Raw genomic sequence first — 12,760 nt, 5'->3', positions numbered from 1 at the left:
AAATGTATTGTCTCACAGTTCTGGAGGCTAGAAGTCCAAGGTCAAGGTCTATGCCTTGGTTCATAGATGGGGTCCTTCCTGTGTCTTCATATTGTCTTCCCTCTATACTTGTCTGTCTCTGTCCATATTTCTCCTTTTATAGGGACACAGAGATATTGGATTAGGGCTCACCCTAATGACCTCATTTTAACTTGATTATCAGCAAAGATCTGATTTCCAAATAAGGTCACATTCACAGGTCCTGGGGGTTAGGGCTTCAACATTATTTTGGAGGACATATTTCTTTCTTTCTTTCTTTCTTTCTTTCTTTCTTTCTTTCTTTCTTTCTTCTTTCTTTCTTCTTTCTTTCTTTCTTTCTTTCTTTCTTTCTTTCTTTCTTCCTTTTTTTTTTAAGATTTTTATTTATTTATTTATTTGACAGAGAGACAGCCAGCAAGAGAGGGAACACAGGCAGGGGAAGTGGGGGAAGAAGAAGCAGGCTCCCAGAGGAGGAGCCTGATGTGGGGCTCAATCCCAGGACTCTGGGATCACGCCCTGAGCCGAAGGCAGACACTTAAAGACTGAGCTACCCACGCGCCCCTGGAGGACATATTTCAACCCTTAATGTCCAGTATAATAATAATCTTTGTTTTCTAACTAGGCATTTAGGCCATTTATGTTTAAAGAAATTACTGACAAATTTGGGTTTAAATATGTATCGTAGTTTGTGTATTCCATTTGTTTCGCTCATTCTGTGTTCCTTTTACCTATCTTTCCTGCCTTCTTTGGGATTTTTTTTTTAAGTATTTGATTTTTTTTTCTACTCGTTGCAAATTAAGCACGCTGTTTTCTATTGTATTACTATCTGGCTTGTGGCAGTATCTTTTCAGGGATCTACACACTCTCCTACCCCAACATTAAGGCAGCTTTCCTTATTGTCTGCTGGGGTTGGGGTGTTGGGTGGGGCAAGTTTACAACCGACTCTCCCTTCCCTGAGGTCATAGCCCTTTGGATGTGCCCTGAGCTCCATGCCAATTCCCAAGGCCTAGATTTCACTTATATTTTGGCCTGATAATTTTTTTTAAGACTTTATTTATTTATTTGAGAGAGAGAGAATGGGGCAGGAGCAGAGGGAGAAGGATAAGAAGATACCACGCTGAGCATGGAACCTAATGTAGGGCTCAATTCCACGACCCTGAGATCAGGACCTGAGCCGAAATCAAGAGTTGAATGCCTAACCTACTGAGCCACCCAGGTGCCCCTGGCCTGATAATTCTTTATATATTGTCTGCTCCTCTATACTTTCATTAATCTTACATTTTATCCATTATTTGTGGCTGTTTTCAATCGATCCAAAGAACCTAGTTTTCTATATTTCCGGAAATAGAATTCCAAAGAAATTTAGGATGGCACATTTCTTCTAATCAACGTTCAAACTGTGGCACGGACACTGGTTTTGTCTCAAATGCTTTAATGTTTCTGGAAGTAGTCTAATGCAGGGCATATACATATGATGGATCGGAAGAGAATTTAGAAGCCAACCATCTACCCAATCTAATGGCTTTGGAAGATGAAGCCCAGAAGCACTGAATGAGTTGCTCAGAGTCCCATGTGAGCTGGTGGCAGACTCAAGATCCAAACCCCAGTCCTGTCTCTGAGCCCTGTGTACCAGCCACTCCCCTGCCGGGTGTCAGCGAGGGATAGCTGATGACTGAAATAATACCAGTTCTCAGTGCCATGTCCCAGGTGAGGGAATATGGGTGCTCTCCGTCTCGTCCTGCCCTCCCCCGATACCATCAGCAATAGTGAGAATGCATATTTATGGAGTCCTCACTTTGCACTAGCCCTGTGCTAGTGTTTACATTTAAATTTTGCCACATCCCTGCGAGGGGATATTATTACCCTCACACAGGTAAGGGAAGGCAGGCTCCCCAATCCTAGGTAATAAGAGCTCCTCATGCTGCATGGCTGAGCAGGTCTTGGAGCCCAGATTCAAAAGCTAGTGTTCCAATATATGTGCCCACTGCCACCCCGAACTTATTTTAAAATTTTGCATTGTTGCTTCATCTCTGCTGATGTGCAGGCAGTCTCTGCCCATCACGCTCCCTCAACCATATTCTCTGTCCCCGGATTACCAATCTCTTGCTATCAATGTGTGAAACGTCGTTCAGTTAATACTTCTGTTTCTGCTACACTTGCATATTTTTAGAAAAATACTTACATTTTTACATCAGCTAACCCCTTCTCCATTAGTGGCCCCTGGCCACACATCTCAGTTTGCAAACAAACCCTCCCCTTCCCCAACTCTTTCCAGTGGTTCTCTAGCAAATGTCTTAGAGAAGGTCTTCCCTGAAAGACAGCTGGAGCAAGAAACTCTCTGGGCCCTTATTTTGGGTTTGTAAATGGAAAAGAAAGATGAGCTGCTTCCACATTCCCCAGCCCCCTTTGGTGGAGATGCCAGCTGGCAGGGACCGACTCTTCTCTTCTCCTTCACCCACCAGGATACTCTACCCCAGCAGAGCACAGCCCCTCAGGCAGCTGCTGGCAACCACGCCCTGGATGAGGAGTCACCACACCCTTTGGTTTGAGGTTTTGAATTTCAGTGAAGGTGCCAACTTTGCCAGCATCTGTACAGGGCTGTTGGCTTTGAAGGCCAAGGATTAGCTCCCCTATACGTCAGAGCATGGCATCCCGGACACCTAATCTCTCTCCAGTCTTAGACTTGCAAGAAAGAAGCTTCGTCTCCCTTCTTCCCTTCCACTTTACCTAGCTTATTCTACCAGATCCTGTTGTTAATACTTTAAAATTAAGCTATATTTTAGAATAGGTTTAGATTTACAGGGGAGTTGCAAAGGTAAAACAGAGAATTCTTGTATACTCCATACCTACTTTCCTCTATTATTAACATTTTACATTACTATGATGCATTTGTTTCAACTAATGAACCAATAATAATACATCATTATTAAATCATGTCCATATTTTATTCAGATTCATTAGTTTTTCCCTATTCTGTTCCAGGATCTAGCCAGGATATCATATTAACATTTAGTCATCTTGTCTCCTTAGGCTCCTCTGGGCTGTGAAAATTTCTCAGACTTCCCTTGTTTTGATGACATTGGCAGTTTTAAGTAGTATGGGTCAGATGTTTTTTAAAATGTTTATAACTTGGGTTTGTCTGATTTTTTTTTAACGATTAGACTGGGGTTATGAGTTTTGGGAAAGAAGATTCCAGAAGTAAGGTATCATTCCCATCATGCCATATCAAGGGTGTGTACTATCAATGTGGCTTATGACTGTGGATGGTGACCTTGATCACCTGCCTGAGGTGGCGTTTGATGGGTTTCTCCACTGTAAAGTTACCTTTCCCCCATTTCCAACCCATCCTTTTTGGAAGGAAGTCACTGTGTGGAGCTCACACTTAAGGAGTGGGAAGTTTTGCTCCACAATAAACTATTTGGAATATTTATGCATAAGAGGTTGGTCTATTCTCCATGTGTTTACTTAGTTAAGTATTCATTTATGTCAGTGTGGAGTCATGGATATTTATTGTATACTTTGAATCATAATCCATTACTCATTATTTGTTGCTCATATTGCTCCAGATTTGGACATTGGAAGTTCTTTCAGTTGACTTCTGTGTTCCTATGATCTACCCTCATCATTGTGTGTGTGTGTTTAGTACGATCTTACTTTCTGGGACAAGATGCCCCAGGCTCATCTTGTATATTTCCTGCCCTTGTCCTTGAATCAACCGTTTCTCCAAGGAGCCCTTGTTCCTTAAATTGAAGAATGGTATTAGAAACGAAGATAGGAGCATTTTGTTTTATTGTGTCCGTTTAAAAAACAAAACACAAGAACAATAACAAAAAACAATTTTAAAAATACCCCAGCAGTGACAAAGACAAATGTCCTGGCAGAGAATAGCTTGGATATGCTGGGGCATACAGGGAGCTCCTCATTCCGCACATAGGAGAGGCACTGACAGAGGGGCCCCACATCACACCAAAGGACATTCCTAGCCACTGGGCTCATTTCTATTTTAGGACCCCTCTAAAATCATATGTGACTCCCTTTCCTAGGCCAGTTTTTTTCCCTTTGTATCAGGCAATGAGATAGAAATTCAAAATGCTAGATCAAAGTATTCCTACTGATGATTTATTCTCTTACCAAGACGAATTTTTAAAAAGTCGTATACCACCCACAGTTGCATGAGATTTCTTCTTTGTTCAAAAGTCCCAGCGGTTGTTTTAGAGGTTGGATGAATGCCCAAGGTTTGCCCTGCAACCAGATGACTTATTCTAATTCCTTCAGTTGCTTTATCTGAGCAGAAATGATGGGCAGAGGTAACAGCTAACTATAATTGTATTACTTCCTTGGAGGTGGGTTCAACGAACAGATCCGTTTCTAATAAATATTAAAATAGTGAGAAAGCGTTCGATGTTAGGGTTGTTATGACACTTATATGAACAGTAAACAGTGTCCGGCAATCTAAGTCTTAGCTGCCATCGCTATCCTCACCATCATCAGCATTGTCACACCATCATCTTTCTAGGGAAAGACCATGGGGATCTTCATATGATTTACTTAAAGACCACAGAGGGAAAAAGGATGACTTGCCAAATATTGCTTTTTCCCCACCAATATCATTATCTGTATGTTGGTTGGAGGGCTTTAAGCTCGTAATGGAGGATTTAGCTAAGGTCCTTCTAGAGCCTGCTGCCCACAGTCCTTGGGGACTGCCACCACCAGCCTCTCCATGCAGGGCAGCATATCATTTCTAGAAGGACTGTCAGAGGGACCCTTGGTGGATGACCTGGGAGAACAGGCAGGGTAATTGTAGCCCTCGTCACACTTGGCAGGTGAGGGAACCATGGCAAAGTCGTGGTGACTGCGTCACAGCAGGTTTCTGGTCCCCTCCTTCCCACCACTGAGGTTTCTTTTAGATTATTTTTATAGTATTTAGCAGAGCATAGCTACATGGTGGGCCCTTTAATTTTTCAAATGCTAAACACAGAAGAAGATGAAAGCTCTGTTAACTGTAGCTTCTGACTAACATAGGGTCTCTTGCCAGAGCCCCAGATTCTGCACCCATACAGCCCTGTGAAAGCCGGGGGCTCACTTTTGACTGATCTCATTTTAAATTCGTTTCAATGAATTTAAATTCATTTCCACACTTCCCACTGTGCCCTCAATGTCACTCAGCAGCCACACCCTATTCCCCCACCTCTCCCCGCTCCTAGTTCATGCACACGCCCTCCTCCTCACACCCAGGCTTCTGGCATCACGGGGAAACTAGAAGCCTTCAGAAGAGACCTTTTGTAAGTTCCCATCTCCACATCCACCACCCCTGCCAATCTGGGCCCTTGTACCCTGCTTTGCAATAAAATAGATGAAAGGTCCGTGTTTCTCTCGGCCTTGACACAGCCCTCCCACCCACCCGCCTCCATTCACTAAATCTCATCCTCTCTCACCTAGTCAAAGTCCTGATGCTGCCAGCTCTCCAAGAAGTCCCCTGGATCATCCTTCTTTCCCTCTCTGCTGGATTATTTCCATCAGCATTAAAGCATGTCTCTCCCATTTCAAAGAAAAAAAATCTTAAAAGATTTTTTAAAATGTTTTAATTGTGATAAAAGACACATGGCATAAAATGTACCATCATAACCATTTCTAAGTGTACAGCTCAGTAGTAAGTATGCTCACATTGTGCATTCGATCTCCAGAACTTCACCTTGCAAAACAGAAACTCTATCCCCAACTCCCCACTCCCTCCTCCTTCCAGCCCCTGGAAAACACTATTCTACTTTCTGTTTCAATGAAGTTGACTAGTCTAGGTACCTTAAATAGTGGAATCATACAATATTTGTCTTTTTGTGACTGGCTTATTTCACTTAGCAAATATTTTCAAGTCTCCTCCATGTTGTAGCATGTGCCAGAATTCCCTTCCTTTTTAAGGCTGAGTAATATTCCCTTGTGTGTATATAAAATCTTATGTTTACCCAGTCATCTGTCAACAAACATTGGTAGTTGCTTCCTTGCAGACTACTGTGAATAGTGCTGCTATGGGCATGAGTGTACCAACACCTCTTGGAGATTCTGCTTTCAATTCTTATATAGACCTGGAAGTGGAATTGTTGGGTAATTCTGTTTTAAATTTCTTGAGGAACTGCTATACTGCACCATTTTACATTCCTGCCAGCGGTGCACAGGGTTCCGATTTCTCCACATCCTCGCCAACACTTATTATTTTTTATTTTTGTTTTTGATAGTCGCTATCCTAATGGGTGTGAGGTGATATCTCATTGTGGGGTAAAAATTATTTGATCCAACTTTTCCTTCTTGCTATGGCTAATTTTTGGCTCCCCTTTCAGACAAGCCTCCTTGAAAAAGCTGACTTTAACTCCTGATCCCAATGCTTCCCTTCCCATTATTTCTTGAGCTAATTCCAGTCAGGTTCTCATCCCACCCCCTGCACCGCCATCTCTATTGCTGAGAAGTTGCTACATCTAATGGCCACTTCTAGTCTTGCTTGTGATCAGAGCTTTTGACATGGCTGACCACTCTCTCCTTCATGAAACACTTTTTCCATTTGGCTCCCACAAGTCCACACTCTCCCAATTTTCTTTCTACCCCACTGGATGTCCTTCCTGGTTTCTTTTGCTGGTTCATTCTTGTCTCTCCAAGACTCTTCATGTTGTAGTCTTGTAGTGCTCAGTGCTTGAATTTTTCTCTTCTCCATCTACACTCCTTCTGTTATTCTCTGATGATCTCACCCATTATCATGGCCTTAAATATCAACTCTATATTGATGATTCTCAAATCTCTTTAGATTTTCCCCCAGGAAGCCTGGGGCGGGGTCTGCATTTATGGGTGGAATCTGCATCTATATTAACAACAGAACGCACACCCTTGCTACTCAAAGTGTGGTCCACGGACTAGCAGCACCAGCACTGCCTAGAAGCTTGTTAGAAATGCAGAATCTCAGGCCCCACCCCAGACTTCCTGAGTCAGAATCTATATCTTAATAGACCCCCCAGGTGACTGATTGCACCTTAAATTTGAAGAGCAGTTGAGCAGTGGCCTCAAGCTTAACTATGTATTGGAATCATCTGAGTACCTTCTAAAACTCCTGGTGCCTTGGTCCCACCCCCAGAGAATGATTTCATTGGTCTGGAGTAGAGAACAGACACAGGTCAATGGTGAAGAGTTGAAGTGACTAAATTACTCACTATTTTTTGGTGGAGAACAAGGATTAGACAATTTTTTGTCAAACCTTGGTACAGAGAGTGCCTTGTTGGCATTGATATAATCAATCGACCAGTCATCTCCGTCTTATTCTGTAACAGCAAATTTCAGCTCCTTATTTGTGATTTCAAAGGAGTCCTTCGACGTGGCTGCTTCTCACCACGAGAGAATACACTCATGTCCACAGTTGGGCTGCCCTTGACAGTTTCTGCTGTAGGAAATCAACACTGAGCAGTATGACAGCCCCTTGGAGAAATGGTTTCTGCTCTCTCTTCCAGCACGATCCAGTGATTTTTGTGAGCTGAAAGCGCAGCACAGAGTGAGAAGAGCTTCAGAATCAGTCTCTGGATAGATGTTGGGAAGGCCCTGTCCACGGGATTCTAGGAATTAGCAGCCTGGGAACGGTCCTCTCCCTGCATTCTGCACTCAGAGGGCTCATAGGTTTCAACTGTTCATACCTCTTGTGTTCCCACACTCATTGCCTGACACAGTCGTTTCCTGGGTGGCTCCACTGTAAGGGCGGGGTACAGAGCTGATCTCTGAATTTGACCCCAAACATGAATCTTGTTCATGAACTTGAATCTGAAGTTCAGCCCCTTAGCTGCACAATAGAAAGAGGTGGAAACATGAGAGTAGCAATGGTTACCCCGATGTCCAGGAAAAATTGGGGACAAGTGGAGAGAGCATTTCCAGATTTTCTTTGACCAAACGGGCTCTGTCTTGCAGCTCAAGTCTCGGGTTCTTATGACTCCTTTAGCCCTCTCACCTCCGCGAAGCACACCGGAGCCCGACCTCAGCTCCATCCCTCAGGATGCAGCCACCATACCCAGCTTGGCGGCCCCACAGGCTCTCACAGGTAGGTCAGCTGAATGACCTCTAAAGCTGTGATGGCCAGCCCTCCATCTAGCAGTTATTTTGTGAACTGGAGAGCTGCCACTGAGATAGCTCTAATGAAGGATTTAGTTGTTAGCTAGACAGCCGGAGAACGACCAAATTCTCTGAGAACATTTGCTGAAGTGTCTCACAAATAGGATTACTTGAAACTTGATTTTCAATGTATCTCAGATTCAGCTGGTTGCCTTGGGGTGGGACTAGAAAGGGTGGTTTGGTGGCCCAGTGTTTTCAGAGCCACGTTTATTTTGCACCAAGCTTGAGCCTGCTTACCTTGAAGTGTTTCTGTCCCTGTGTTTGTGCTAAGATCTCTTAAGGACCCTAACCTCCCTTAATCCCGCCTGGTGTGTCCAATCCAGTCAGAGTAGAATTCAGTCCAGTCTTTCTTATGGGGTGTCCACCAACAACATTTCTATCATAAGAGTACCAGCAGTAGGATAGCCTCTCTCTCTCTCTCTCTCACACACACACACACACACACACACTGTCCCCCTTATCACAAGCCACCCCAACTCCCAACCCACTTGAATCCCTTCAGTTTCCCTACCATTTGCTCTTAGGTAAAAACCAAATTTGTTTATGTGGCCAACAGAGCCCTGCAGTTCATTGCTCTCCTCTCAGTCTCTAGAGCCCCCCATAGGATTTCAGCATATTGCCTTCCCTCTATCTGGAATGATCTTCTTTCTGGTCACCCTTCTCATCCCTTGCATATCAGTTCAGGCATACCATATCCAGATGGTCTTCACTGACTTTCCTGCCAGGGTGCCAAGGGTGGGCCCTCCTAGCACCTCCCCAGTGTGTCTTGAAGTGCCAGTCCCACATGGCTTCCTGTAGTGCTCTGAGAAGCTCCGCCTTCCCAGAGGGGCCCCAAGCTCTGTGGAGCTAGGGACCCTGTGAATCTGTAGGGCCTACCTAGCACAGTGCCTGGCATGAAGGTCCCTTTTTGACTAGATTTCCTTAATCATCTGGGATGAGTACAAGAGAAGTGGAGTGGAAAGAGAACAGGTTTTGGCATCAGAAAGACTTCAGTCCAAATCCCTTTTGCACCCCTAATTACACTTTAGACTTTAGAGCTGCCATTGAACTGTTAAGCCTCATTTCTTCATTAGTTTCTTCATTAGTTTCTTCATTAGTGAAGGAAGTAATCATATCCCACTCCCAGGCTTGTCTTGAGAATCAAACAAGATAAAGTATGCAAAGTGCCTGGAATAGAGTAGGTGCTCAATAAAAACTAACTTTCTTCACCTTTGTTGTTACTGTTTAATCCTTCTCGTGTCCTATTGGTCTCTTCTTCAAGTCCCTTTTGAACACTTCTTTGCCCCGGTGGCCACCAAGGTAAGATCCTCATACCCTGGGATTGGGGTGGGAGTGGCATAGATGAGGAGTCATTGCCATAGGGAAGAAAATGTGACACCTACCATTAATATTTATTTGTATCTCATCCTTTAAAAATTTGTATTTCTTGGTTATGTTTTAAAATGTATGCAATATATTAAAACAGTCGAGAACGTATATGACCTATAAATAAATAAACACATTTTGGGGCATGTGCTCAAATATACTGACGAGGTATATGACTTTAAAGGTGTGGAGACCATTGGTTGGGCTCACCTAAATGGGCAGCTGAGTATTTAATATCTCTCAGATTATGAATAGCCCTCCCTTTAGAACTCCACTGAGTATATAGTCTTTGGAGTAATCAGCATCATCTTAATTTTTTTATTCACTGAAAGTTAACAAAAAAAAATTAGCAAACTTGATGTGTAGCTTAACAGCTCCTTTGGAGGAGGAGGGAAGATTTTGTATGTGTACATGCCCAGTATGGAAGTACTTTATACACATGGTCCACGTAGACCTCCATAGTTGTCTGCAATTCTGATTTGAGTACATCAGAGGGGACCCACCTGCCTATATGTTTCCAACCAAGAGGTCCACTTGAGAGCGAGCCCTGGAAGTTGGGGGTGATTGGCTCTTTGCCTCTTGTACTCCTCAAGTTGGGAAGAAATCAGTCCCACCTTTGTTTTTTTCAGCTTTCCCAAGGTGAGGGTCAAGGGGGCACGGCCGAGACATCCCCCATGCACACAGGAACAGCCCCCTGGTCTGATGCGCCCGATGCTGAGAGCAGTGCGTCTCTGTCCCCACAGTCCGCCTCTACATCAATAAGCAAGCCAATGCAGGGCCGTACCTGGAGAGGAGGAAGGTGCAGCAGCTCCCCGAGCACTTCGGGCCCGAGAGGCCATCGGCGGTCTTGCAGCAGGCTGTGCAAGCGTGCATCGACTGTGCCCACCAGCAGAAGCTGGTCTTCTCCCTGGTCAAACAGGGCTACGGTGGTGAGATGGTGTCAGGTAAGGCCCTGAGGTGGGTTGTATGAGGAGGGCGTGGGTGTCTTTCTAAAGAGGAAACAAGGCATAATCAGGCTTGAGGGGACAGTGGTTATGGCCAAGGTCTGTCTTCCATCTGCTGGGTTCCAGGGGCCTTAAATGAGCCTGTGCGCTGGAGGCCTTTTTCTGGGCTGGAAGAGATGATGCTTCCTGATGTGGACAAGAAGACTGAAATTCTGAATCTTCTTTCACTACCCCTCACTTGCGGCTCATCAACAAATCCTATTGCTCTAACTTCAGAATATATCTAGAATCCAGCCACGTTTCACCACTCACAGCAGCCACTGTGGTTCTTTAAAAATCGAAGTCAGATCATGCCCCCCACCCCCCGCCGTCCTACACACTCAGTGGTTCTCTTGTCACTCGAAGAGAAGGCCCACATCCTTACGAGGACCCAGAGGCCCTAAGGGACCTGGCCTTGGCTACCTCTTTGATTTCCTGGTCACTTCTCTTGAGTCCTCTCTCTGCTGCAGCTATGGACCTTCTTGCTGTTCCCTCTATCTCCCACATGCTCCTGCCTCGGGGTCTTTGTACCTGCTATTCCGTCTGGAATGCTCTTCCCTCAGCTATCCATGTGTGGCTTGCTCCTGGACTTTCTTCAGGTTTCCACTCAAATGGTGCCTTATCCAGGAGCCCTAGTCTGACCACCTTGTCTAAAATATCCACCCTGGGAACTATCTATTCTCCTTCACTCTGCCTCATTCTTTCTCCATGGCACCTATTGCCATGCAGGGCGGTGGGGAAACTCATCTCCCAAGAGCCTCTCAAGGGCAGGGTTGTTGTCTTTTTAAAAAGATGCTTCAGGGTCAGTCCCTTCTCCTGTTGTCACCACAGTCCTCCAGTTTCAGCCCGGCCCCAGCAGCTTCCACTTGGAGTGGCAGCATCACCCTAGGTGAGAGGCAGAGTTGGGAGCTCTGCCCCCTTCCAATGTTTACCTGTAGAGGCTCTTTCCACCATACCCTCTCTACAGAATTGTTGTCATCACGTGCCCTTAAGCCCTAGAGCACCAGGTCTTTGCAAGATGTCCTGACTCCAAGGGGACAGACTAGTGTCTTCTTTGGCCCAGCATCAAGGGCATGGCCTCCATATCCCCAGGGAATAAGGAGAAGATTCTCCAGCCATGGGGGTGGTGCAGATGACCCTGCCAGCTCTCTAAGAGAGGTGAGGGGAGGAGGGGCCTCTAATGTCATTGGGCATTTTATTTAACCCTAGATCCCCAGGGCTTGGAGGTGGGGAGGTTGTCCAAACACAGCTTCCCCAGCTGTGATTGGTTCTGCCCACCTTCTGGAGCTCTGTCTGAGCAGGAAGCTGGGTCTGACTTGCTGGTAACTGATTAAAATAGAACTTGGCAAGGTCTAGGTGCATGTGTCTGACCCAGGGTGACTTTTAAGAAAGTTTAGCAGAAGCAGAGACAGGAGGAAGAGGTACTGCACAGAGAGAGGCCAGGAGGAAGGTCTTGTTGTCAAGCCTTCTGAGAGCTCACTGGCCATTCTTCTCTTAATTTTTGTCTGAGAGCCAGGTTCTCAAACCCGGGCTGCCCCTCTAGGTTGAAGCCCTTGTCCTTTTCCTTGCTGAGTAGCAGGGCTCAAGACACAGACACGGTGCTAAGAGAAAGCTCCTCCTGTACTGTGTGCCCACCGTCTTGAGCAAATCCCATCTAATTGAGTTCGTTGCGGCCCCTCTCCCTAAGCTGGGAGAGCCAACCCCACGTCCCCTGCTCTCCCACTCAGCCTTTCTGTGGCCTCAGGGGCCTCGGCAGTGGTGATCAGGTTTCTGCGGTGCCCAGCACCAGCACAAGCCTGGGCAGAGCCCTGCTGCCAACTTTCCCTTCGCCGAGGGATTCCCAGGGGGCCCAGAGCTGAGCACTTGGTCTTAGTGTCTTGGAGAACGCAGTAGCTCTGAGGGACTCCTCATGCTGCCTCCTTGAGGTTGCAAAGTGGCAACGTGGTCTTTCACATTCCCTTTTCTTTTTTTTAATTTTTTTTTATTATATTATGTTAGTCACCGTACAGTACATCCCTGGTTTCTGATGTAAAGTTCGATGATTCCATTAGTTGCGTATAACACCCAGTGCACCATGCAATATGTGCCCTCCTTACTACCCATCACCGGTCTATCCCATTCCCCCACGCCCCTCCCCTCTGAGTCCCTCAGTTTGTTTCTCAGAGTCCATAGTCTCTCACGCTTCATTCCCCCTTCTGATTACCCCCCTTTCTTTATCCCTTTCTTCCCCTACTGATCTTCCTAGTTCTTATGTTCCATAG

At 45.5% G+C, this 12,760-nt stretch overlaps 1 protein-coding gene across 13 annotated transcripts in view; it reads left to right on the top strand.

Moving 5' to 3' along the window:
- The window catches only part of SCML4 (Scm polycomb group protein like 4), a 105,659-nt gene that overhangs the window by 58,216 nt on the left and 34,683 nt on the right, over window positions 1–12,760 (top strand). For 8 of the 13 annotated variants that reach the window (XR_004628062.1, XR_004628061.1, XR_004628063.1 and 5 more), the window contains exons 3-4: window positions 7,951–8,080; window positions 10,260–10,460. Coding sequence is in view for 10 of the 13 variants with exons in the window: in XM_019797629.2 (XP_019653188.1) it covers window positions 7,951–8,080; window positions 10,260–10,460 (331 nt within the window). In the remaining 3 variants the exon portion in view is untranslated. Of the gene's footprint in view, window positions 1–1,157; window positions 1,726–7,950; window positions 8,081–10,145; window positions 10,461–12,760 lie in introns of those variants that run through there. The other 5 variants (XM_019797631.2, XM_034668936.1, XM_034668933.1 and 2 more) reach the window with 5 other exon arrangements.

The sequence above is a fragment of the Ailuropoda melanoleuca genome, chromosome 10 (genome assembly GCF_002007445.2).
Source record: "Ailuropoda melanoleuca isolate Jingjing chromosome 10, ASM200744v2, whole genome shotgun sequence".
NCBI classification, from domain to species: Eukaryota; Metazoa; Chordata; class Mammalia; order Carnivora; family Ursidae; genus Ailuropoda; species Ailuropoda melanoleuca.
This window is presented reverse-complemented; position numbering and strand designations above follow the sequence as displayed.